General features: G+C 42.4%; 1 protein-coding gene across 1 annotated transcript; it reads left to right on the top strand.

The window, feature by feature from the left end:
* The first annotated feature begins 905 nt into the window (after positions 1-905).
* LOC119129221 (BTB/POZ domain-containing protein KCTD16-like) lies at positions 906-13,367 on the top strand. The gene is made up of 2 exons (XM_037262333.1): positions 906-2,381; positions 12,103-13,367. The coding sequence occupies exons 1-2, from the start codon at positions 1,583-1,585 to the stop codon at positions 12,552-12,554; spliced, it is 1,251 nt and encodes a 416-aa protein (XP_037118228.1). The 5' UTR covers positions 906-1,582; the 3' UTR covers positions 12,555-13,367.
* The last annotated feature ends 11,521 nt before the right edge of the window (positions 13,368-24,888 follow it).

Raw genomic sequence — 24,888 nt, 5'->3', positions numbered from 1 at the left:
TCCCTGGTGGCTGCTTAGCAACCCTTCTCTAGCACAATGTACTTGGAATTAACAGGGCAAAGCGTGACCGCTGCCTCCTCAAAACCAGGAGTCAAGGGTGCTCCGCTATCATCAGCACTGTGGCAGTAAAAGCCTCTCCTTTGCTCGATGCCGCTCCAGGCATTGAAAAAGAGGCAGAAAAATGAGCAGTTGATTTGTTTCCATGTTGGCAGTTGTTTGTGTCTAACTGTTCTTCATGGATCCCACATAGGATACCTGGTGGTATGGGTTGGAAACCCCAATCCCTGTGTCCACGGAGAGCAGTTACCCACTGAGCTATAACATTTTCTCACAATGTTACATTAAATGGACTTCAACTTCTGTAAACCTGTCAAAAATGGCGACCAGCTTCAGCTCTTCAACCTCAATCTCCAGTCCAATCTGCTGGCTCAATAACAATGAATCCAATTTATAGGGGTGGGCAAGGACCGATACATCGATATTGGTGGGGATACCAGCAAGCATCAAAATCCCTGATATAGCCCACCATGTTAATCCATTCAAGTCAGTTTGATCTTCAAGACTTGAAAACGAATGAGGATGCAGGGTTGCCTTAGATCTGTCCGTGGTCCTGAAACCAGGACGAAATATTAATCGATGATGCCGATCAGATGGATTTTTTTTTTTCAATTAAGCGATTTGGGTGGCGGAGAGAAAAGCGTCTGGGTTGACTTCATTTCCAAAGTATAAACCAGATGTTTAATGACAGCAGTGAGGCCCAGGCTGCGTTTGGTGCCACATAGCTGTCACTGATAATGAGCGCAAGAGCCCCTCCCTCCCCCCTTCCAGTCTCTCTCTCTCTCTCTCTCTCTGGTTATAAGCGCACATGTAAATATGGGACAGCCTGTAACAGGATTAAAATGGGCACGGCAGGATGATAAAACCGCATTAGTCGCAATTCCTGCAGGTCGCCAGTGTCTGGGTGATTTTGTTTTTTTTTAAACCCACACACATCACATCTTTCGTCATGCAAATGTCATTTGTCTTTAAGATGATGTAAGACATTATTGGACCTCGCTCTCCCACTCCCTCTCTCTCTCCAATCTCTCTCTCGTTTACAGCTTGACTCAACATGATCTTAAACCGTCTGCTGGCCGCACTCAGCACTTTGGAGGGATGTGGGTGCGCACCGGAGTCCCACTTGCATCCATTACCTCTCCGAGCAGCTTCCGGCGTCCAGCCAGAGTGGAATTGTGACTTTTACGCACTGATCTTGAACCGTGAGAAAACAAGACGCTCTCGAAAAAAGGATTTATACTTTATTGATGGTGGTGAGTTACAGTGAAGATGATGTAGTCTGGTATCGCAGTGGATGCGCGTAACCCGATGAGCTCGTGATGATCGATTGTGTTGAAAAAGGATGCGCACATTTACGCACGGACTCAAAGGATTTAAACGAGGGACACACCTTGGATTTTGATGACTGAGGCTTCGGCTTGTGAGTGCTTTGCCAGCATGCATCTACACCGCGCGCCCTGAACTTGACGCCACCTACCTACCTACCCACTTACATTCCAAAGCGAGATTTAGAGGAAAGGGGGAAATGAGCGAAAACTGCAAACCCGCCAAAGAGCCCGGCGCGGCGCAGAGCCCTCCATCGGATGTCATCGAGCTGAACGTGGGCGGGCAGGTCTACTACACCCGCCACGCCACATTGACCGCATTCCCAAATTCCCTACTCGGGAAGCTGTTTTCCAACAAGAAGGGCTCCTCCAATGACCTGTCCCGGGACTTTAGAGGACGTTACTTCATCGACAGAGACGGCTTTTTGTTTCGGTACGTATTGGATTACTTGCGGGACAAGCAAGTTGTCCTCCCGGACCACTTCCCCGAGAGGGGGAGGTTGAAACGGGAAGCGGAATACTTCCAGCTTCCAGATTTAGCCAAACTTTTATCGTCGGAGGAGTCCAAACTCTTTCCGGACGACTACAGCGATTTGGACGATGCGTCCGTGGGCAGTGAGCACAGGTTTTACCCGTCTTACTCTCTAGACAGGAGATACGGCTACATCACGGTGGCTCTGAAAGGAGCGGCGGGAGGCAAAGAAAGTGAGCCCGACTCCAAGAGTAGAAAGTTGCCGAGGATCTTCATTAGCAGCAGGATCGCTTTGGCCAAGGAGGTCTTCGGCGACGCGCTCAACGAGAATAGAGACGCGGATCGACCCCCGGACCGCTACACCTGCCGGTTTTACCTCAAGTTCAAGCATCCGGAGAGAGCGTTTGACATGCTGTCAGAAAGCGGCTTTCACATCGTGGCCTGCAACTCCTCCCTGACCGCCTCTTCTGTCGCTCATTACGCGGACGATAGGCTCTGGTCCAATTACGCGCAGTACATCTTCTACCGTGAGTCGAGTGCGCACGCACGCACGCACGCACAACACGCACGGGCAACACACGCACGCACGTACGTGCACACTCATCGGCAACAGCCATACTATAGAGCTCATTCCATAGGTTGTTTTGGTGTTTCTGTATGCTTGCAAATAGACCTAAACTCTAAAACATTTTAAAAAAAACATTCATTCATTCACCCTTAAAACCGGGATTTAAAAACAACCCAGTTTGCATTAAAAAATATTTAACCCAGCAGTTATAAGGGTGTTCATTCATTCATTCATTCATTCATTCATTCATTCATTCATTCATTCATTCGTTCGTTCGTTCGTTCGTTCGTTCATTCATTCATGCACTCATTCATGCACCCATTCATTCACTCGTTCATTCATTAACTCGTTTGCTTGTTCATTCATTCATTCATTCATTCATTCATTCTCTGAAACTGTAGGACCAAAAAAAATCAAATTTAGGTAAAAAAAATCAACTTTTGCAATTGCTAAGTCACAAATTGGACAGACCACTACAAACTTGGGTCAATTTCACCAAACATTGGATTGTTTTGAACAAAAACAATTTTACGCAATTATTTTTAGGGTGTGGGTCAAAAAATGTATCTTTTAGCCTTTTCCTTGAACCAAAACATTTGGGTAAAATGAATAACCCACAGAAAATTAAATTAAGTTATTTTAAATAAAAGCATTTTTTTCTTTATACATACAATTCATACAATAACTCTTTATTCACAAGAGCTATCGCTTTACAGAACATAATACAATAGAACACAGCGCATAAAACATTGGCACAATCAAATACAATCATATCCTTATTATTTGAAGTAGGAGTTTTGTTTTTACAGAAATGACCCAATACTTTGGGTTGTTTTGTAGATTATCCAATTTGACCCAAAAACTTGGATTGGTGTCTTTTTGACCCATGTTAAATTTCAACTCAACTGATTTTAGAGTGTATTATTACAGTAGCCTTACAGTTCTGGAGTTTGAATCCGTTTGCTTGTTTTCGCATATTCTAGTGATGGGATTCCCACATTCCCCAAACATGCACATTAGGTCACGTGGCCCAAATACTGGAACTTGCTACTTTCACAGCAAGCTACACAACGCAACTCGGTCAACATCGCCTAAGAACAAGGGCCATAAATGCACGTCACAGTCTCTGAAGTAGAAGCCAATCTGTTCCAGAACACTGGACAACCAATTTTATTGCACTGGTGGTGTACAGTGGCGCATGCTGCTGCCTTTCATGCAGACAGCACAGCTCTGATTTCCAGCCAGTGTCCCGAGCCCAGACAAACAAATGGATGTGCAACCCCTAACCGCAAAAGCAAGGCGTCCCAAGCGGAATATAGTCCCTTTTTCTTTTTACAGCACAAGAATGCATGTTAGGCTAATTTACAACTCCATATTGTCCATAAGTGAATGTGAGTGTGAATGGTAGTTAGTGCAGCAATTGGCTGACAACGCATCCAGGGTGTAGCTCAACTCTTGCCTAAGGTCAACTGAGATAGGTAGTATTTAGAAAAAAATGACAAAACCAGACCTTAATAATTTTGAACAATAATGAAATTGTGATTTTTCTTCCCTCAATCATGATGAATTGTCAATAATGACAATTTAATATGCCATTATTCTTTCCAATGTCTTCTTGTATCTGTATGTAATAAATAATCTGTAATTCAATAAACAAGATCAATAAATGTTTTGGAATCATAGGCTAGGCTAGGCTATCTGAGGGACTGTTGTTTTGTTTAGCAATCGGTTTAAAAAGGGCTCAGCATTTCAAACTGAACTGATGCTTGGAGGGGTTGAGTCATAATTGTGCTGCACTTCAAGTACATGTGTCATACGTAGACATAAATGCTTACTGTGCCTATGAATTATATAGCACCAGTCGGCAGCACAAAAAGAGAAAAACTCAAATCTGACAGACTAAAGTCTGTGGTGCATTCTCTCATATCAGCTTTTTGCTTGGAGTTCTTCATCAGCAGAAGCCAGATTTAGCTTCAAATATGGCATATTTGCAAGGAAGAGTAGGACCATATGGCCAATTAAAAATCACTTTGTTCATTGTTCTGAATGCTTCCCTTTGGAATTCAGGAAGAAAAAAAAAAACAGTTGGCGTGTTCAGGTTGGAAGTGCAGAGAAGAGAGTGAGTGATGCGACTTCTCTCTAATGTTACAATAGCCTAGATTTGAAAGGTGCAGTGGCCCGAGCTGAACTTCACAACAGCATGTGAGTCGTTCGACATGAAGGAGCAGCTCCAGGTGTAGGTTAACCCCACTTTCTGTTCATGGAAAGCTTCGAGAGAGGGAGTGTATTTTTTAGAGCTGCTTGAGGGAAATAATGAATTCTAAGAAGAAAAGAAAGGAACATGGAGAGAGAATGTAAAGACTCGGGCTAGAAGGGAAGAGGAAAGTGAGCAGACTGAGGCCGGAGCGGATGAGCAAGAGGGATGAGAAACTAAAAGTTGCATGAGGCCTGGCCAAGGGGGGCAGAAAAAAAAAGGCAGAGGGAGCAAAAACAGATATATAAAAGCAAAGGTCATGGTAAAAAATAAAAAGACATCATCCCATTTTGCTGGTGGTGGCATGGGATAGGCGACTCACATTGTGATTCGTGATAGGACACCGCGACCGGGGCCAGGACAGAGTTGTCATATTTAGACTGCAGCACATTGCTCAGCAGCAGCCACTTTCTAACGCTGCAACCTGATTCTGAACGTGAGACATTGAATGACCTCGGGCAGGCACCCTCCATTTCAAATTGCATTTACTGTACTGTGTACGTAAGGTCTTTGTAAAGTAAAAATAAATGTATTTTAAAGTTGACACACCCCAGAGAAAGGTGCTATTAATAACCCTGCTAGCTTGAATAATTAAAACCTTTGAAATTGTGAAAACTGCGCACACTCATGGTGCCCAACAAGGCACACTAAAATGTTTATGCAAGCGGCGTATCTGAAGAGACGTTCGCTAACTAGTGATAATTGCACATTACATTTACAGAAGCAAATTTATCAAAGGAGAAAGAACAAAAATAGTCTTATTGTAAGTCAGTGTTTCACTTGTATGACTTGGCATTTGGGTCAGAATAAAAGGGGAAACAATAAAAAGGGAAAATCAATAGTGTCAACTCCACATTACTCTTTGAAATCATTAAGGACATCTTTTGTGCCATTTTCCTGCAAGCAGGTTTGTCTCAATTCAGTTATCACTTCACTCCATTCCATCAAATTAGTGCAGTATTGCGCAATCTGTGTCGTTAGTCAAGGGACCAGTTAAGATGCTCAACTGCCATTTCTTTTATATTCGCTCTAGAGTCCCCTGCTGACTAAATGAACGACTCCATCAGCAGAATCTGTCCTAGGTGTGTGTGTGTGTGTGTGTGTGTGTGTGTGTGTGTGTGTGTGTGTGTGTGTGAGGGGGTGGGTGGGGGTGATGAGGGGGAATCAAGGCATTTATCAAAAAAGTGCTTGTTGGTTTTTTTTTTTGTAGCTGATAGTGATTAAGTCCTCATTTGAGCAATTGCGCATCCTTTCAATTATTTACTTGTCCCTGTGGGGCCATTTTCAACAAACTGTTCAACAAATGTGTCATAAGCAGTTAGCAGCAGTCACTGCGAGTATACTAAATGGCAGGCACTGCAATCCAATGTAGAATTGATTCTCTCTCACTGACTGGAGGTACAAACGTAACTTGTTTCTGTGCTTTGCGACCGACTTCCGACCAATCGGCAAGTCTGCCATTCACACATAGTCAGCTGGGACTGGCTCCAACTGACCGGTGACCCTGAAAAGGATAAGTAGAAAAATTGATGGCTGAGTGGATAGATAGCAGTGGGATGGATTTGCACACTTTAAGTGACCCAAATCAGATATACGGTACTCATTCGTAACAGCCAAGTGGTATAAATACACAAAATATGTGTTTAGAGCCTCAAACAAAATGCGTGTGTGTTTTCAAATAGTTTAATATGTTCTAGTAGTAGTATGCTTTTTAAAATAATTTTATTCCCTAAACGATGGAACTGGTTGACCTGGATTTGTTGTCGTGAGTGGTGACAAAAAAAAAAAAACAGGATGAATTCCGAGACTGCGAAAACAACCAAGAGTTTTTGAAGGCAAAGAAGTGCAGTGCTATGCAATGACCAAGGCCATCACCCATTCTCACATGCATTCCACTTGCTGGAGACAAAAGTGAATGGAAAATGCCCCAGGCAACACAAGCAGGAATTGCAGACAGTTACAGCAGAGAGGCCTGGCAGAGCATCACCAGCGATGAAATCCAGCATCTGGTGATGTGTACGCATTCCAGACTTCAGGGTGGAATTGACTGGGACCTGATTATAGTGCTTCATTATTTTAAGTTTTACACTTGAATAACAGTTAAGAATGTTAATTACTGTACTGTTAAGTTAAATAGTGAGTTTTCACCATGCTATGCCTTTGTGAGTTAGATGTAATAAAAGTTTCACAAAATCTCTGAGGTGCATTACGTCACGAATGGAAGCTTGGGGAAAGAGAGGGAGGGAACCAGCTAGCCCAGACCAAATAAATGCTATCATATGAAATATTTGGTTTACAATACTAACTGCAGTCAGTACTAATTATTTTGATCAATTATCTGTCATTGTTTGTGTTTTGGGTTCTCGCCTGCGCAGTGATACCAGATGTACTGTAAGTCACCAAAATAGATACTATAGGCATTAAGTAAGGTATTAGGCATACCTGCAGTGTAATGCCCCTGAAGTTGAATAAAGACCCTCGGGTAGCAGCATCTCAACAGACTCCAGAGGGACTGCTGAAAGGGTTATTTATCACAAAAAAAGTAGGTCATCCCGCACAATAAGCACATTGGCAGTGGTGATATTATTCCTGTTAGGACTTAGAATTCCAAAACTCCCAGCTGGCATCTGAGGACAGTCTTATTACCACTAATTATCTCTGGGGAACGTGAAGGGTGTTGGCTGATTAAAAAGCAATCTGGGATCCCAAAATATTTCCCTGTCTACAGCCATCCACTGGAGACATCGTTTGGAAAGATGAAGGGTAACCTAGTTTAAGGGCTGCTTCATCAAGTCATACAATGCTGGCCAGAGAAAAGGAATACGGTGAAGCCCCGCGTAGTTGCCCCGAATTATACTCGAATAATAACGACTTTTCTTTCAACAACAAAAGGCACAAAATATTTCAAAAAATCCAATGTAAACAAATTGACTTGTCAAGTGGAGTCTTTCAAGGTATTTGCCAAGCAAGTCGCAAGTCATAACATTAGCGGCTTCTGTAAGTCGACTTGAGTCATGTGACTCGAGTCCCTTACCTCTGGAGGAATGGAATCCATTCCCAGGCTGTAATGCAAGCCAGGCAGAGATTGGGCCCAGCTCGTTTGGAGTCAGAATGGATTGGCGATGCCTCTGACAGACAGATGGATGGTGGCAGCCATGAATAACTCATCCACTTCTGATAGAGCACTTGTGCTGGCTGAGAAATGGTCAGAAGTAAGTCACGGCTGTGAGCCGTTGCCATTTTGCACTACATCACTTCAAGTAGACGTGCCGCCTCACCTTGGCAGTAAATGGTTTTGATCAGAAATGTGCAGACTCCAACATATTTGGATCAATCATTAGAAGCCGATCATTTGTATTTCAAAGTATGATGAATCACACGATTCGATAGTTTGCACTCAAATCTGATCCGGACCTTTAAGACTCGCTTTTTGGAGGCCAAAACGAATAAACAAACAAATCAAGGATTATTGAAACGTGATTACGCTGTTAAAAAAAAGCATTTATGAGTCCCATGAGATCCCCCACGTGTAATATCATCACTCTTTGTCAGTGTCTTGGTTTCAGCTCCACTGGCTGGCTGAGGGTAAGCACTTTATATTGACACATTCAAATATATGCAAATATTATAAGACGCTGCGTGCGCTAACAATCAGTTAAGCTGCGGCAGAGATGCTTGTGCAGCAAATAGGACCGTCGTGGTCAAACGGATTTCTTTTCTGCTATAAGGCCGGTCACTTTGCAAGGCAAGCTTTTCCCCCCGCTGCTGCAAGGGCACACTGACCTAATTCGTAAGCTAACAAGCATGTAAACGACACTCCTCCCGAGGCTGCGCTAGCTAAGCTAAAATGTATTTGTGCAGATATGAGACAGAAGGGCACGAGGCTTTTTGCAATATACCTGGTAAATGAGGTTACTTGGAAGACAGTCTTGAAGTGCAACTGTTGATGTAACACCCACAAGATGTGTCATCGACACGCTTACCCAACTTTGAGACTTTTTTTGCCCAATTCCGATCAAAGTCAACAAAGGCTCGATTGCGGCATGTCTCCAAAACATGATGCGCTGGTGTAAGTTGGTAAAATACACTCACAAAAGTTCAAATTTGTGATAAAATGAGATGCCAGCACTTAGTCCCACTGTCATTTAACGATGATGACACCCACGAGGTAGAATCGTTTTGTCTAATTCAGTGCAATCATTCTCAATGGATATTACTCAATGGATCTCCTTGGGGGTTCGATCCCCGGCTGTCAAAGTGTTCTTGAGCAAGACACTCGCTAGTTAAATGAGGAGGCAGTGTGAGGCGCTTTGAATAGCCAAGCCAGAAAAGCGCTACACAAGTATAGCCCATTTACCATTTCATCACGAAGATGAGGACTGCTTTATTAGTCCCTCGAGGCTACATAAGAGGGCAGAAGTGCTCACTTGGGCAAATATGACAAGATAATGCAGACAAACTCATTGTAAAAATGATTCCGCCGTTAATTCAAGTGAAAATGGAACAAACAAGGCCAAAAAATAGTCATAAGGGTTCAGCGGCTCGCCCGAGGGCACCTGTAATTCCCAATTCCCTATTTAAAGCTGCAAAAAATGTATAGTTCATCTTTTGCTGTTCACTGAGCTGGGATCTCATAAAGTCCCATGACACATGTCGCCGTGCATGACATGTAGTTTGACGTTTAGTTTTCCTTTTGTATAAAAGACATATTTTTCGAAGGCGCATTCGGAATAGAATATTCTTTCAGGCCAAGCCCCAGAACTGCTTTCCCGATGACGGACTGTATGCGAGAAGTGTGTTAATTTAGAGGCAAGCAAACAAACGCAGTGACATTTGCGTTTGTCTGAGCCCCCTGCCTTCGGTCCACGTCATGTCCTACTTCTTCTGCCATTTAGGACAATTTACCAGCTAAAAAGTGTCATTTTAATGAGCATCCAAGCTGATGAAACGAGACCATCTCCTCTCAGGACAAGTGTTCCTGCTCTCATTAAAGAGAGAATTTAGCTTAGTATTGTTGAGAAATGCGGAAGCAGAGTCTGCCCCTGTCTCTTAATGTGGCGGTAACAGGATCTCTTAAGAGAAGCTCTATGGATCTGAAAACACAGACATAGCGATCAATGGCTTCCCTGAAAAGATTTCAGACAATGGACGCCCACTTGTTTAAACATACCCGCATGTATGTATGTGTATCCTGGTATCATTCTTTCGTGGCATTTCCCTTCCTCTTCTAAACAAAACTCAACAAAATTGTACATCAAGTCAAGTGAGTGAACTTCAATCTCAGGCAAGCTCGAGATTTGAAAATACGGAATTGCATTTCGTGCCAAATGCTTTGACATTTCAACAGCTGCACCGGTTTCACATGCAGTGTACACATCATCTGATTTTAAGGTCACAATTCACTCTGAAATTTGCACACAGCTATCATTGGGAGTTGGCGTATTGCCCACCCGGACTCCAACCTCCATCCATTTAGAAACAATACTCACAACCCCGCCCCCTTCCTCTGGATACCGGTCACTAAAGCGCCTCCATCCATTTGCCGAGTGCTGCTCGTCTGCTGGACTGGGCTCGATTCATTTTCTGCAGGGGGGGCTGATTGGCCTCTTTACTCATGGATTAGCCATTAAAAAGCTGTTAGTGACTCTCTTACTATCGTTTCAATATAATCATTGCGTCTAGGATAAGGTCATTATTACAGTGAACGCGGAAAGGTTCAAACACCCCCCCCCCCTCTTGAACTCCATTCACAAGGAGCTAATGGACAAATTATTGCTCCCAATGTGATATCATATCATCATATTGGAAAAAGACCATTAAAGGGTGTTGCTTGCATGGATGATTCTATTTCTTATAAACGGATGTTGACCCTACAACTGTACCTTCTTATCTCTGATTGCATGGAAAATAGTGAGTGTATCTTCACAAGGCAGTAAAAGAAGCTTATTTCCTCTGTGTAATTGACAACGTGGGAGGACATGTTGAAGGAAGAAAAGTTGAGAGCTGTGAAGATGAAATGCATGCCCCGTTGTTGCCTCGTGGTACACTCCCCCGCATTACTTTGACTGAATGGGGTAAACAAAACGGCGCTCAGTGAACCACAGAGCTCCAACATGGCTGAACAATAATGGGAGATAATCATACCTGGCTCTTGACATAGCAGTTGGTGTAAGTCTATGTCAGGGGTGTCAAACTCATTTTTGTCACGGGCCGCGTGGTAGTCATAGTTTCCTTCGGTGGGCCATTATGACTGTCAACCCAAATAAATAATATTCAGTCTAAGCTTCAAAACAAACTGATGAATAATTCATTTTCAAATCAGAGACTAGGAAAAACTGTTCAAATATTTTAAAAAGATGTTTCTTAAAAGTGAATACGATTTGCAATTTCCATATCGCCACATAAATTCACTGCGCAATTTGTCTTCGCGGGCCACATAAAATGATGTGGGGGGCCGTATCTGGCCCCCACACCTTGAGTTTGACACCTGTGGTCTATTTAATGGAAATGGATCAGATGAATTTTAGTTCCTGTCTAGAACTTAGTCTAACTAGAATAGACAGTGCACTGCCATAACATTGACATAAACACATGATAACTCCTTAGCCCACCTCCACCACCATCAGAAAATGCATGGATTTATGTATACTGGAGGTCTATGCCAGCTGAGTTAAAGCGAAAGGCCCACTACACCTGGACTGCTTGCTAATGATTCTGAGGAATGGGAATCGATCTTCTTGCCACACCACACGGAACAAAAGTGGTGAATATTCAAGAGTTCATTACTGACAGTGCCCCAAGATTTTTTATTTTCATTGCAGTATTGAAGTGGCATGACCCAAATTGAAATTTTTGTATATCCAAAGTGCTGCTTTTGTATGCAGGTCCTCAACTCCTTGGTAGCATCGCTGGGTGCATGAGTGTGAAACTCAATCCACATTCACTGCATACCGTATGCAACGTAAGGTGTATAGTTTTGTGATATTGCTGAAGCATTTTTTGCCTAACTCAGCTCCTACACAAACAGCCACAACCATCTCCAAATTAGATGGCTTGGATGAGACACAGTGCACACACACACACAATTTAAAATGCTTCCTGGGTGTTTTAAGAAATGTTATTATTCAGTCAATAAAAAGGATTAAAAATTGCAGCACACTTAATAGCCATTTGTCATTTTCTCGCTCGACTTAGCAATGAAGCAACACATTTGGGCCTTTTTGTGGCGTTATCAGAGATTTCTAATAGGAAAGAAAGCTAAGTTGAGGCTCTTTGAGAATGAATGATCATCAGTGATTATCATCTGAATAATGTTAATCATGTTACTAGCATACATGAATTTGATGTGCTTTAAAAGCCGAACCATCACAGCTAACAAGTTAAAACCATAAATGTGTGTGCGTGTGTGCGTGTGTGTGTCACATAGGTGGGCCCTCACGGTGGTCATCCTCACACTGCGACTGCTGCTGCAAGAGCCACAAAAGTGAGCGCGAGGGAGAAAGCGGCACTTCCTTCAACGAGCTCTCTACTTCCTGTTCCGAGACCCAGTCGGAGGCCAGCTCCCCTCAGGGGACCGTCATCCGTGGCCCCGTGACTCGACGCCCCAACATCCAGTCCCTGGACCGACCCATGCACAAAGTCCCCGCTCACATGATGCAGCAGGCAGAGATGCGGCGTAAGACTGACATGCTGCGGGGCAGGACCTTCGGGGTCCGCGAGCGAGAGGCTGCCAAGAGGAAAGCCAACAAGGAGAAGATGACACCTGAGCAGGAGCTGGAGAAATGCATCCAGGACTTCCGTCGCATTAGGATTCCCGATCGCTTTCCGGAGCGGAAGTACATGTGGCAATCGGAGCTCTTGAGAAAATACCGGCTCTGAGGATGGAGTGGAGAACGGCGTCATGTCACCAGGTTATAGTCAGCACCCACGATACACTTTACTATTAAAAATGCCCACCAAAAAAAGAGCAGCTTGGAATTTGAAAATCTTTGGCATTCAAACTTCTAACTGCTCCACGATGTTGTGCATCGCCACCACACATACGCGAGCACACAACTCTGGTCCGAGGTGAAACTTATGCCTCCCCGTTGACATTCTTATGTATCTATCGACCTCTCGAGAGGGTCCCAATGGAAAGAGTGCATCACAAGCACAGTTCATAGCAAGCACTATTTTTAGCGAGGATCTGCAGGGTCGCACTAGGCGGTGTGAGCCATTGATTTGTCAAGTGTAGCACCATGTATGATACGCACACGTATGAATCAGGTTACTCCTGTTAGGGGAGGGGGAGATGACACATCACTCACCTCTCTTTACGTCAAAGGCGGCCACAAGCAACAAAGCAACCTCAGGGGCAACATCTTGTCAAGATACCACATTATCGATGTGCTCTTGTCCCTTTTTCACACGCTGATGGTGCTTTGAGTTCACTTTGCTCCACGGATAACACAAACTTGTAATAGGCTTTGACAACAGCATTGCATGTCATTTCACTCTTATCGTAATTATGCAATATCACAAAAGATGGTGTGGTCGGATGGTGAAAGCACTGCCTGGTTCTGTCTGCCATTGTAAAACATTTTGTCTCATGTCATTGTGTCTTGGATTGATGATGTGTATGTGATTCAAGTGGCTGTTGGATTAATCTTGGATTGTAAGTGTGAATAAAAGCAAATAAAAGGGTAAAAATGATGGTGAACCTTCTTGGTGCAGGCACTACAATCAAACTCATTGACAGACAATATCGGATTTATCATACAAAAATGTTTTGTTCTTATAGGCTGGGTTGACGCTAAAATAGAGACAAATGAACCATGAACTCATATGGAATACAGTTTATGTAGTTAAATTAGAACTGTTAACTTGCTCCCTTCATTCTCTTTAAACTCTAAATGGAGGCAGAAGTCCATGCAAGAGATTGGTCAGTAAATCAGCCAGTCAAAAGTCAGATTGCAGAAATTGTCACACCCGTGACAGAGCACGCTCGGCTGTCAACTTCCCTCAGCCACACCCCTTCGTAATCGTCATGTCTGTCACCTGCTCCCTCTTGTTACCTGATGTATTTAAACCCTGCCCGTGTGTTCCTCCTTGATGGTGTCTACTGTTGTGTTCCGTCCCTGTCCGTGCCCAGTGTTCCGGTTCCGGTTCCTGTTGTCTGGTTTCCCCCCCGGTCTGTCTGGAGGATCACGGTCAGAATTTTAACCTTGTCCAAGTGGACTTCTGTCGGTCGGTCGGTCGGTCTGTCTGTTTGCTGGCCGTGAGTCTCTATCTGTGTATTCGGTTCCCCACCTACCTCCCTTCCAACTCCCTTTCCCTTCAATAATTCCTGGTTCAAGCTGCATTTGGTCGCCCTGGCTCAACTCATTCCTGACACAAATAATACAAACAGGTCTGTGGCTTTATCAATGTTTTAAGAAACATTATATGTAAACATGTGAATTGCACTGCTTGAGCATCCACTCTAAATATAAAAAAGGTCGATGAAAAAATTGTGGATCCAGATTAAACCTACAAAAAAAAATGGAAAAAATATTTAGGTATAAGGTTCGTTCCAGTCCTATTGACTTGCCCCTATCCAGTAACCAAAATGCCCGAGATTGATGCTGTACAGTTCTACGCATCTACAATAGTGAACATACAATATTGTAATTTAATACCTCTCACATTGACAACAAAAAAGGCAGAATGTCTGATACCACTGTGATATTGGGCACCATTCGATTAGTCAGCGGTGCCTAACGAAGGGTGCACAGACTTTGTAACTACACGCATCACATTTTGACGACTATTTTTAGCAAAGTCTTCTGCACTTGCTAGTTTCCTCGTAGCATCTACAAAGAGCGTGGCCTGGGGATCATACTGCATGCTGGGTAGCCTTAAAACAGCCTGTGTGATGATAGATGAAACAGTACTTCTCTCCTGGGACAGACAGTGTCCTCAATGACTATGAAAAATGCTGGAAGGGCTGCATTAGGCAGCATCGTGACAATATCCACATTTAGCAAAAGACACTTTATTGTGCTGCCACAACCCTTCTGTTCACAGAGTTGAACATTTTGATTAGGCACTGAAATGTCAAAACTGTTCATCCAAAGTTAACAAAAACCCTAACAAACATGTATTCAGTATTATTTATTTATGTATGTATATATTCATTGATTTATTCATTCATTCATTTTTACATCTTTTTATTTTTTTTTTCATTTTTTTATTTATTTATTTGTCATCTTAGTAGATAAATATTGGTTGTGAGCCGCAACAGATGATACAGATGGCCCAATTGTACGCTGTCACATTGCATTTTTGTGTGTGTGGAATTGATGGTTTCTATAATTGTGACATGATAGCGGCAGCATTAAGAGGTGGATTAAGTCGAGTTAGTCTCCACCGAAAGCGCAGATGCACGGCCCTCCACTAATCAAAAGTATCCACTTCCAAAGCCATTTGGAGAGTCTATCAAAACCTAATCTGCTTTCCATGGCATTTTTCTTTCTACTTTGTAAGACTCCTATCACTGTGAAATCCTAATAGGCTATTAAAACATAAATAAATCCATGACTTTGTGCATATTCGTCAAGGTGTGACCCGGCCGGTGCGAGTTGACCTTGGAGGCCTATCCCACACAAGCACCTGACTGTGGCCGTTGCCACTCCGCTTTCTCCACAGATCAATAAGCTCAGATCCTACCCCGGCCTCTCAAGCTTTATAGTGGATCGATAACCGGCATCCTCTTCTTGGATGCAAAGTTACATTAAATCTTAAATCAGAAAACATCACCGGCGCTGAAAGCCGGCTGCAATTATCCAGCAAGGCTGCCGGCCGACTTTGCACTCCCCACAACGTCTCTCTTATAGTACAAGCCATCGCTGACAGCGTGATTACAGTCTTTATAATAGGAAATTACTGTAAAGGCTGAGGGGACTCAAAAATGTGAGAATTAGCCTGCTTATCAGAAATAGGCGACCAGACAAGATGGTTGTTCACATATTCACACGAATAATGATGTAAAGCCAAGCAAATGGGATTTTATTTGTTTTACAGTGAATGAAGGGATTAACGTGTATTAAGAGAAAAGTCTTTGCGTCTTTGTGGTTGTGAATCATGCCTGTCTGGATTTGCACATCAAGACAGCGGATCATTTCACAGCTGGGAAGCTGCAACAGAAAGATGAAATATTCAACTTGTCCCTTTCATGTGGAAGAAGTTCCAAGCTCCAAGACAAGGTGCTTGCAGCATGCTCTCCATAAATATCTCACTTTATTTTCCTGCGCTCATCTAAATTTAGACGAGTGACATATCAGAGTTGAATATGCACGAGGGAAGTGAATGACAATCTGGCTGACTAATGACAAGACCTAAAATCCTTCAGATCCACCTCAGGCTCACATCTTAGTGATTGATTTGCACGATTAATAATCACCACAGCGAATGCCGAAGGTTCAGCTTTGCATTGAACTAAATCATTGTGTGGATTGAGACTGCGTTTGTATGTATTTCAGTAGAACTATTGTCTGACCTTGTTGTTTGATGCTGCTCTGTGAGCTTTTTCTAAAATATGTCCCTTGGTGCAATAAAGATTGAAAAACACTGCTGTAAATATTATGCCATAAATCCAAGTCCCTGTAAAGTGAAAAGAAAAGTCTTATAATTTCGACACACGAGAGAAAAGAATGTTTTTAACAACCCTGCCAAATCTGAAAGATTACCAAGTATATAAATGAAGGCTTCGGAATTGTTCCAATCAAGCTTATCTCCACACCCTAAAATGCTGCAGGCATGTCCACTGGGTGCACTGAGACCAAGCCTCAAATGTCAACTGTCAATCAAGTATCACTTCTGCGACCTGGAAACATAGACGCTACTTACCCGCTTAAAGCATCCGGTGGTTGGAATATATCCCACTGAGTTGTCGCCGGGCTTTTTCATGGTGCAACAACGAGGCACTCTCTTATGGATTTTCTTCCCAATGTGCTCAAATTTACAGCCAACAATCATACGGTCTTAGACAGGATATTATCTGGAGGGAAAATGCTTTTATGGGGTTAGCTAGCTAGCTATATGATATGGAATTTTTTAGGCTGATTCAAATATTTGATAGAACAACATTCCAATAACCGATTAATTGGACGAATAATTACAAAATACCTATAATGAATGAAATTGCTTTGGGCCCTTAAAGCAGTTTAAATGTCATTATCTTTGCTTTACATAGTAATGTGTTCAATAATCACCCAATTTTTGTCAATTAGAAAAAAAATTTAATCAGTCAAGCTCTGGTTCTTTCATCAGTTTGCACATGTTTTTAAACATGATCTTCAAATTTTTACAATGTATTTAGGAACAAACTTCCAAATTCACTTGACCGGTTGTCATACTAAAGTACTAAAAACAAATTAAACAAATGTGAATGTTTATTAAAAAAGACAAATCTCTAGAACAAATCTCATTGAAAATCAATTGGTAAAGGTTTTGTGATGTCAGAAGTTTGACCCCGCAACATTTCCATGATTTGCTACAGCAAAAGTTCAAACTAATCAATCAGGAACACGTTGTGTTTGACCTAAGGCGTTCCATTGTACAATCAATGCTTTTTCACCGGGACACAAATTTATAACCTCAGTGCATTGACGAATTTATTTTTTATTTTTTCCTTCGGCCTGATTCTGCCATGTCCACTGTGTGGGAGCACTCACAAACGTACCCAAGGAAAGGAATGATGAAAAATGGTGACGAGTGTCATCACCATCAACCCTGACAGACGAGTGGGAGCCGAATGCTGCATGAGGCCTTCCTGCCAGGCTGCAAGTGCGTGAAGAGGAGCAGTCTAATTGGCGTCAAAACCTCCTCGGGAATATTTACACTGAGTCTCCCTGCACCCAGCTCCCGATCTTGCACGGGATTTATGTTATTGGCAGAGTAGGGGTTGGGTTAGAACAGGCTGGGTTAAGTGTCACCCACTTCTATTGCCGGCCTTATTTTTTGACATGTAGGTGATTTGAAATGCAGATTTATGGCAAATGTGTTATGTCTTGGGCCAGACTCAAAAACACATCACCATCTGGCATTCAAAAATCCATTTTGTTCAAAAAATATGTACAGGTGTATTGCTTCATTTGTGATCAATAGGTAATTTAGCATTACTTTTCAATATGTTTTTATATTATATATATATATATATATATTTCAACTGGTAATTTAGCATTACTTTTGTTAGTGAGTTATCATCAGGTTTTGATACACTAAAATGCTGAGCCAATGCTAAAGTAATTTTGTTTTCTAGTATGAGCACAATGAAAATTAATAAATGAAGAAATTGATTTTGAATGGTTTGTGTGTCTATTTGCAGATTCCCCCCCCTCATTGTGGCAAGTTATCAAAATGGGTATTGTTTATAATTGCCAGTAAAAAATCATTTGCGTGTTTTGTTTTTGTTTCACTTAAGGAGTTGAATACTTTTACTGTTACTTTTTTTACACAGGTACTTCTACTTCCATATTGAACGTGAGCACGTTTGCTATGTAGGACTCAGTACAAGAATTGTATCAAAAAATCTGCTTTTACAAAACACAATAATGCTCATCTTTATGACACTGGTGGAATATTCAATAGAACTCATACATTGGATGTGATTATTTCCCTACATTATTGCATGCACAAACACACTGGCGGGTGTCACTCTGTAGTGCTGACTTCAGCAGTCCTCAACTGAGTGTGCTTCTCCATTTGTTTGGCGCCCAATGTGCTCCCTCAGCTCGCTCCACTGGCGCCAGCACTGAGTTACTGCCACCGACGCACACTCATCGACATCCTCAGACACCAGCATTCACCGTTAGTTATAACTCGAAGCATCCTGGAAGCCATCCTGGAACTATTCAGCAGTACTCCACTCTGCACTGCAGTCTTGATAATAAATTAAACTTTGATATATATATATTTATTGGAGTCCACTTACGGTCCGTACGGGTCCAATAGTGTAGCATCTTCAGTATTTGTGACTGCGTGTAGTTGTAAAGGCGAGTAGAAAGCTCCTAATGAGACAGAATGTCCCAATGCCCCAATTGGGTGAGGGTGGAAATTCACTGCACTCACCTACAAAATCCTGTGGGACAAAGAGTCCACAGTGCGTTGGAAAAAAAAAAAAAAAAAAAAAAGGATGTGCTGTCACACAGGCGTATTTGAGGCTCTGGTGTCCTCAACTTTTTTTTTCTTTGTTTTAATGCCTCCACTCTGCAGCTGTGGCGAGGCTCATTTACTATACAACCAAAGTGTCTCGGACTTGTCATTTTCTCCCTCATTACCCTATCCCTTCTCCCAAGGACTGCTCCGGAGACTACAGACTCTCAATTAGGCCGTTCTGACGGGAAATCCCATCCCTCATAAATCACCTCTCAGGGCTGCTCCTGATCACCGGGAAGAGCATCTCTCCGAGCAGGACGGCAGCAGTTATAAATCAAAGGTGGAGTATATTGCAGGGGGTAAAAAAATAGCCTTACACTAAGCCGTAAATTGGCAAAATCATAATGATACTAAACAACGAACGCAGGAACAGCTGTGGTGTTATTGGAGAGTGAACAAGGATGTGCAAACTTTGATTTGAATTTAACATCACAGTGAAACGCAACATTTATCGCCAAACTCAGCTGTTTGCTACTTATATAATCAACAATGTAATGTGACCTATAAATGCATATCCTACCTTTAGGCTGTTTGATAAAAGTTCCACAAATAGCTTCAGGTACTTTCCTTCTTTGGAACATTGTTAGAGTGCAGCAAAATAAAGCCTCACTTTTAGCGTTTTGCTCTTTAACAAGAGCACTGGGAAAACCTGACTCCATAATGCAATGACAGTGCAATCCCTGCATATGGGTTGGGTAATCTCTGTATTAAATAATTAGATTTTAATTTGACTCCAAGGCAACCAAGACAGGGAGAAGGAGGGGCGGGGGTCAGGTTTAATTACAGCGAATCGTTCATCCAGCCCATGTGTGATGTGAACATCAGAGTCACGCTGACACTGAGGAAGGTTCTTTCTCGCTCTCTTTGAACGCCAGCGTCTGTTCTTCATATGAGGGGGCGGCAAAATCATTACTACACAACATAGTATGTGCAAATAAAATGATTGTAGCTTCGTTAGAATGGAGGGCGGAGGGGGCCTTACAGCAATGTCGATATTCAACATCTCGAGGTTGACACATAACTAACAGTTTTATTTGAGATTCGTATATTCATTTGCCTCAGGTGTTTTTCAAACAACATAAAATAAAGACAAATTTTTGTTGTAAGGTAAATACAAAAGGACATTGTTTTTTAATAATCGGCCAATTAATCGGTTATCGGAATTTTATTTTGGCAAATATTAGAATCTACATCTGCCCCGCAATATCCATATCAGTTGGACCTTAATTGTTCTATATACTCCCCCCAAAAATTTACAAATAAACATAGCACAAAACAAGGTATTTTATTCCAGCTATTTTGTTTCTCGCAAAAACAAAAACAAACAAGAGGCATGTAAGAATCCCTTGAAATTGCCTGTGGAGTGACAGATTAAAGCTGCCGGAGATTAGATGTTGTACACAGATGGTGTTCATGCCCGTCTGACCCACTAACATTGATGATTACCGGGCGTGCGCTAAACCTGTCACGAGCATGCTGCCCTCTCCTGTGCCGTTGCGTTTCTTCTCTGCTACTCTCATTAGATGCCCTCTTGACCTCTGGATTTATCCCCCTGATCACATTCCTTGTGTCTCTGTGGTGGTTTTACCTCAGACCACTTTTGAGTTTTTCAAAAATTAATAAGTAGTCCAATAATTATTCCAGTGGGTCCCCTGTTGCGCATAATGGATTCTACTGGAATGCAAACATACCAACCAACCCAAGTGAACAAATTCTCTCTTTTCCATAGATTTCAGTGAGACTCGCCACTAAGAGCTGAGGCTCATTTTGGAAATGAGTGATTCACCAATTTCTATATGAGCACCAAAATCTTCCGCATGAAGCCTCGGAACGACGTAAAATTGCGTATCACCAAAATTCCAGGCCGGGCCTTTCCCTGGATTTGTGGAGCTTGTTGTTTTTGTCACATGTGGTAATAGCAGGCCTTCCGAGTATGAGGAGAATTTAAAGCAGCGGCTGGCGAGAACAACACAAAGCCAAACACGTTGTCAGTCTTCCCACAGTGTTGACTCGCTCGCCTGCTCATTAATCCCCATCGGCCCATGTCACCGCTCGGCACGAGGGGCCAGATTACTCCCATTTCTGGCGTCCGACTCTCATTTAGCCCATACTTCACACCATTATTCAACCATTCAGCCATAAAGCAAATGGTATTTATCTCAAAGGCCAGAGCACCTCAGGCAGCAAACTAGGAAGCCAGGAGAAGGGGAAATAATTAATACGAGTGTGAAAGTAGAAAGTGACTTCTTTTGGAAGTATAAGCCTGTCATCAGTCATCCAAGAACACAAGAAACGGCTGAAATGAGCTGGAGAGGGATTTGACACAGATGTCTGACATTCCCATCTAATCCTTCACCACAACTGGAAACGCCTGGATGGAATGAACTTGATTGCCATGGCAACACACACAAAAAATAATCCCGCCGACCCCCAAAAGCTGAGGTGATTGAGTTTGATTTGGATTTCAAATCACTGGCCGGCTGCCATACGGTGCCTCAACGAGGAAGCTGATAATTAGTCAACTCATGGGCAGGGCCCGCGGTCCATTATCATCCACAGCCATGAAATTCTTTTGCTACGGCTGCGCAAGCCTCTTATGGAGCAGGAGAAAAGCTTAGCCTCACGTGTAACGCTGATTCCATCTGTTCTCTATATCCATAGCTCAGCCTCTCTGCCTGTCATTTGTTTTAATGCCACACAAACAATTCCGTTTTACCGGAGGACATCAACATCCGGCTTGACCAAGCCAAGCCAAGGTCAAGCAAGTTCCCAGGATAACCTGGATGGTGTAGACCTCTTTGTGTCAACAAAGAACCAGACGGTTCATGATCTGGCTTCTGGATGGCATTTGGTGTCACCTTAATAATTTCTGACATACTTTGCATCACATGATCCAGTAGCGACAGATGATTTGATTTACTTCTTCCTTTAAACAACCCCACTGTGTTTGTAAAAGACATAAAAATGTGGAAATTCAATCTCCATTCATATTTCAAATTAGGGAGTTACTCAGCCTATGTTTTCTCAAATAGTTTCTGTCCATCTAAAAGACCTCCACAAAAAGTAAATTTGTCTTTCAAATAAAATACACTTCCCTTTTCCCAGGACATTGCTAATTATTTGTTCACATGCACACATTTAAAAGGACATGATCAATTAAATCAAAAATAAAATTAAATCAATTTCCACATGATTAATTCAATTAATTATTAATTTTAATAAAATGCATGCGTTCTATTACGTTAACGTACATTTTATATATAATTGCGGGTCAAGTAATTGGTAGTTATATGACTTGGGTCACGACTCACCTGACGTATTTCGCCACCATCTTTCAGCTACGGATACCCAAAGAAGACAAATTTAGCGAACGTAGTCCATCAATGTGCATGAACTACAAATGCACAGCACTTGCTTTGTCACTTGAATGAATTCTAGAAGTCGTTTGTGATGACATTTTGCTTGTACTGCTGCCAAAGTAATTTGTAGTAGGCTTGCAAGGGGCGGTCTCTTTGTGGCATCGTTGTGCACGTGCTTGGAACTTGGGTCGTTGCATTCTCTTAGTTCAACACTAGATGGCAAGTTCATTTTAGACATTGGAATTATATGAATAACAGCATTTTAACTCTATGGCTAACCAAAACAGGAGCACCGACCGTCCCATATAAACAGTCACTCCAAAGAATTCAAGTGTGGAATAAATTAGTTGCAGCACAGATCTTCCCTAAAGGGGCGTCTTTAAAGTTTAGCAAAACAGCATCTTGTTTTTTTTCCCGCTCAGTCCTTCCACTTCTCCATATTTGTCCTTTTTTAGTTTTAAAACTCCACTTTCACATGACATAAACTAGTGCACTAGTTTATTATTCATTTATTCATTAAAACACTAATAATATAATAATGTCTAAAAAATGCATATGTAGAAAATGCCCCTTCTATGAGCAGCTGACTAAATAAACACCAATAAATGTACCGAAATTTACGGGGAGCAAACAACATCGCACGTAACTGCCCACTGGATGGGAATTAGGCACACAAACAACACATCTAAGCATACATGACTGCTTGTGTTGTGCGCATAGATTACTTTCATGTGCACACACGGCATGCCACAATAATGCTGCTAGTGCAATAAAGGTTTTGCCGCCCAATGAACGCACACAATTTTGGAATCTGTGAAGCATGTGATGCTATGTCTCCCCATACTAAAATAATCTCTGATTGCTCACTCAGTGAGGTCTTGGACTCTGCTGTGGTTCCTTGTTGTGGATGCTACATTATATTTTCACATATAAATAATACAAATTTAAAATTTTGAAGAGCGGAGCAGTAGGAATAAATTGCACAGTGCAGTTGCTTTGCGCAGAATGAGTGTGCACAATAAACAGACAATGAAAATCAAAATAATCATAAGAAATGAATAAGGCAACGATTTAAATAATGGAGTTTTAAATCCTCTTCAAAAGGCAGGCTTGATTGTGATCATTTTTTAATTAAGATTGGTTATCACATGATAAACACTTAAAACAGATCCTCTTTCTGTGCATTCACTATGAACTTCTGTGGGCCTCTCAGATAATTTGATCTCAGGGCCATGGGAGGAAGACTTCCCATTTTTTTGCGTTTGAGTGCTCTGCTCCCTCATCAGGTTCAATAATGGACCACAGTGAAGGGAAGTGGGATCATGTTTCAAGTCTTTTATGTCAGGAGTGGACCGGCTAGACACATACACAGCCTGACTTATGACCAGCGGGAAAAGTTGGTGAAGAGAGAAACAGAGAAAGGCTAACAACAAGCACTCAGAGAGGTGGAGATGCAAAATGCAAAGAGGAGGCAGCCGTCTCCGAGGTGTGTGTGTGTGTGTGTGTGTGCGTCCTATATTTAGTTTCCCTAATGCACATCTTCCAACTCAAACAGCTGCTGGAGCATTTGCATAGCAAAACACTTGAGCACTGTTGTTGCTTCCTGCAGACGACGCCGGTCGATTCCACGCAACAGGGAGGCTTCTGCTGGCTCAGGTGTAGTTTCGCCGTACAAGAGGATGAAGGCCCGCCTCTCAGTCCTGCGGGTTCTTTTTTTTCTTAGCGTGAGTTACCTAAGTGCAGCCGCACGACAACGAGGTGGGGCGTCACATGACCCGGAGTGCTGCAGCTGCGCAAGACGCCAGGAAATTGCTTGCGTCCCATGTGAGCATGTGAGTGGGACACAGCAAGCCGGAAGGGGTCATTAATGGAGTTGGTCTATCCCATGATGGGAAGGGATTGCAGAAAAGTACTCATTTGTAATTTACAGTAGCTTCTTTGATAGACTGCAAAGAGAGACGAATGTAGTTAAAAAATAGCTTCAGATTTTAATATTTAAACCACTGGGTCAAAAATAACCCAATTTGGGTCAAAAAAGGAATGATCTTTTTGACCCAAATTTGGGTTATTTTTTTACTATTTTTCATGTATACACGCACGAACGCACGCACGCACACACACAAAATGCTAACCCACTAATTGGGTAGCCATTTCTCGGTAGTTTTAACTCATCAGTATGGGTAGTTTTAAAAATCTTGACTGACGTCCTGGGTCAAATTCTCAAGCCAGCATCGACTTGGTCCCTCTTGGACTCAGCGCTGGGTTAGCTGTTTCACCTAATTTGGGTTACTTTTAACCCAGCAGTTTTGAGAGTGTGAATGTCTTGAACATTCTGGGCCCGAACTAAAGGTTGCCATTAGAAGTTCCTGCAAACGTAGGTAGGGGAGCAACATAACCAAGAAGTAGGAAAAGAGGTTGTTTCATTTATTTATCAAATGTAAAATATTTATAGGACTCAATCTACTGGCAGAAGACGACCAGGCAGAGCAAACTGTGGGTGGAAGAATAGCAAAGTTGCTTTATGGGTAGCTGTTTTAAAACAAACAAAAAAGCATGTGGTGGAGAGGCTGCTTGCTGCTCTGCATACATTTTGGTCCTGAATGATATTTGCCGAGCTTTCAGGGAGTTGAAACCGAGTAGGTCAGCACACCGCCAGCCACTAATGCATCATTATGCAG

This window comes from Syngnathus acus, chromosome 10, assembly GCF_901709675.1.
Source record: "Syngnathus acus chromosome 10, fSynAcu1.2, whole genome shotgun sequence".
Taxonomy (NCBI): Eukaryota; Metazoa; Chordata; class Actinopteri; order Syngnathiformes; family Syngnathidae; genus Syngnathus; species Syngnathus acus.
The sequence above is the reverse complement of the archived record's forward strand: the minus strand, read 5'-3'. Positions and strand labels throughout refer to the sequence as shown.

Coding starts and splice junctions, on each gene's coding strand:
- LOC119129221 (XM_037262333.1), top strand. CDS start 1,583: ATGAGCGAAAACTGCAAACCCGCCAAAGAGCCCGGCGCGGCGCAGAGC. Junction 2,382..12,102: donor CGCGCAGTACATCTTCTACC/GTGAGTCGAGTG, acceptor TGTGTCACATAG/GTGGGCCCTCACGGTGGTCA.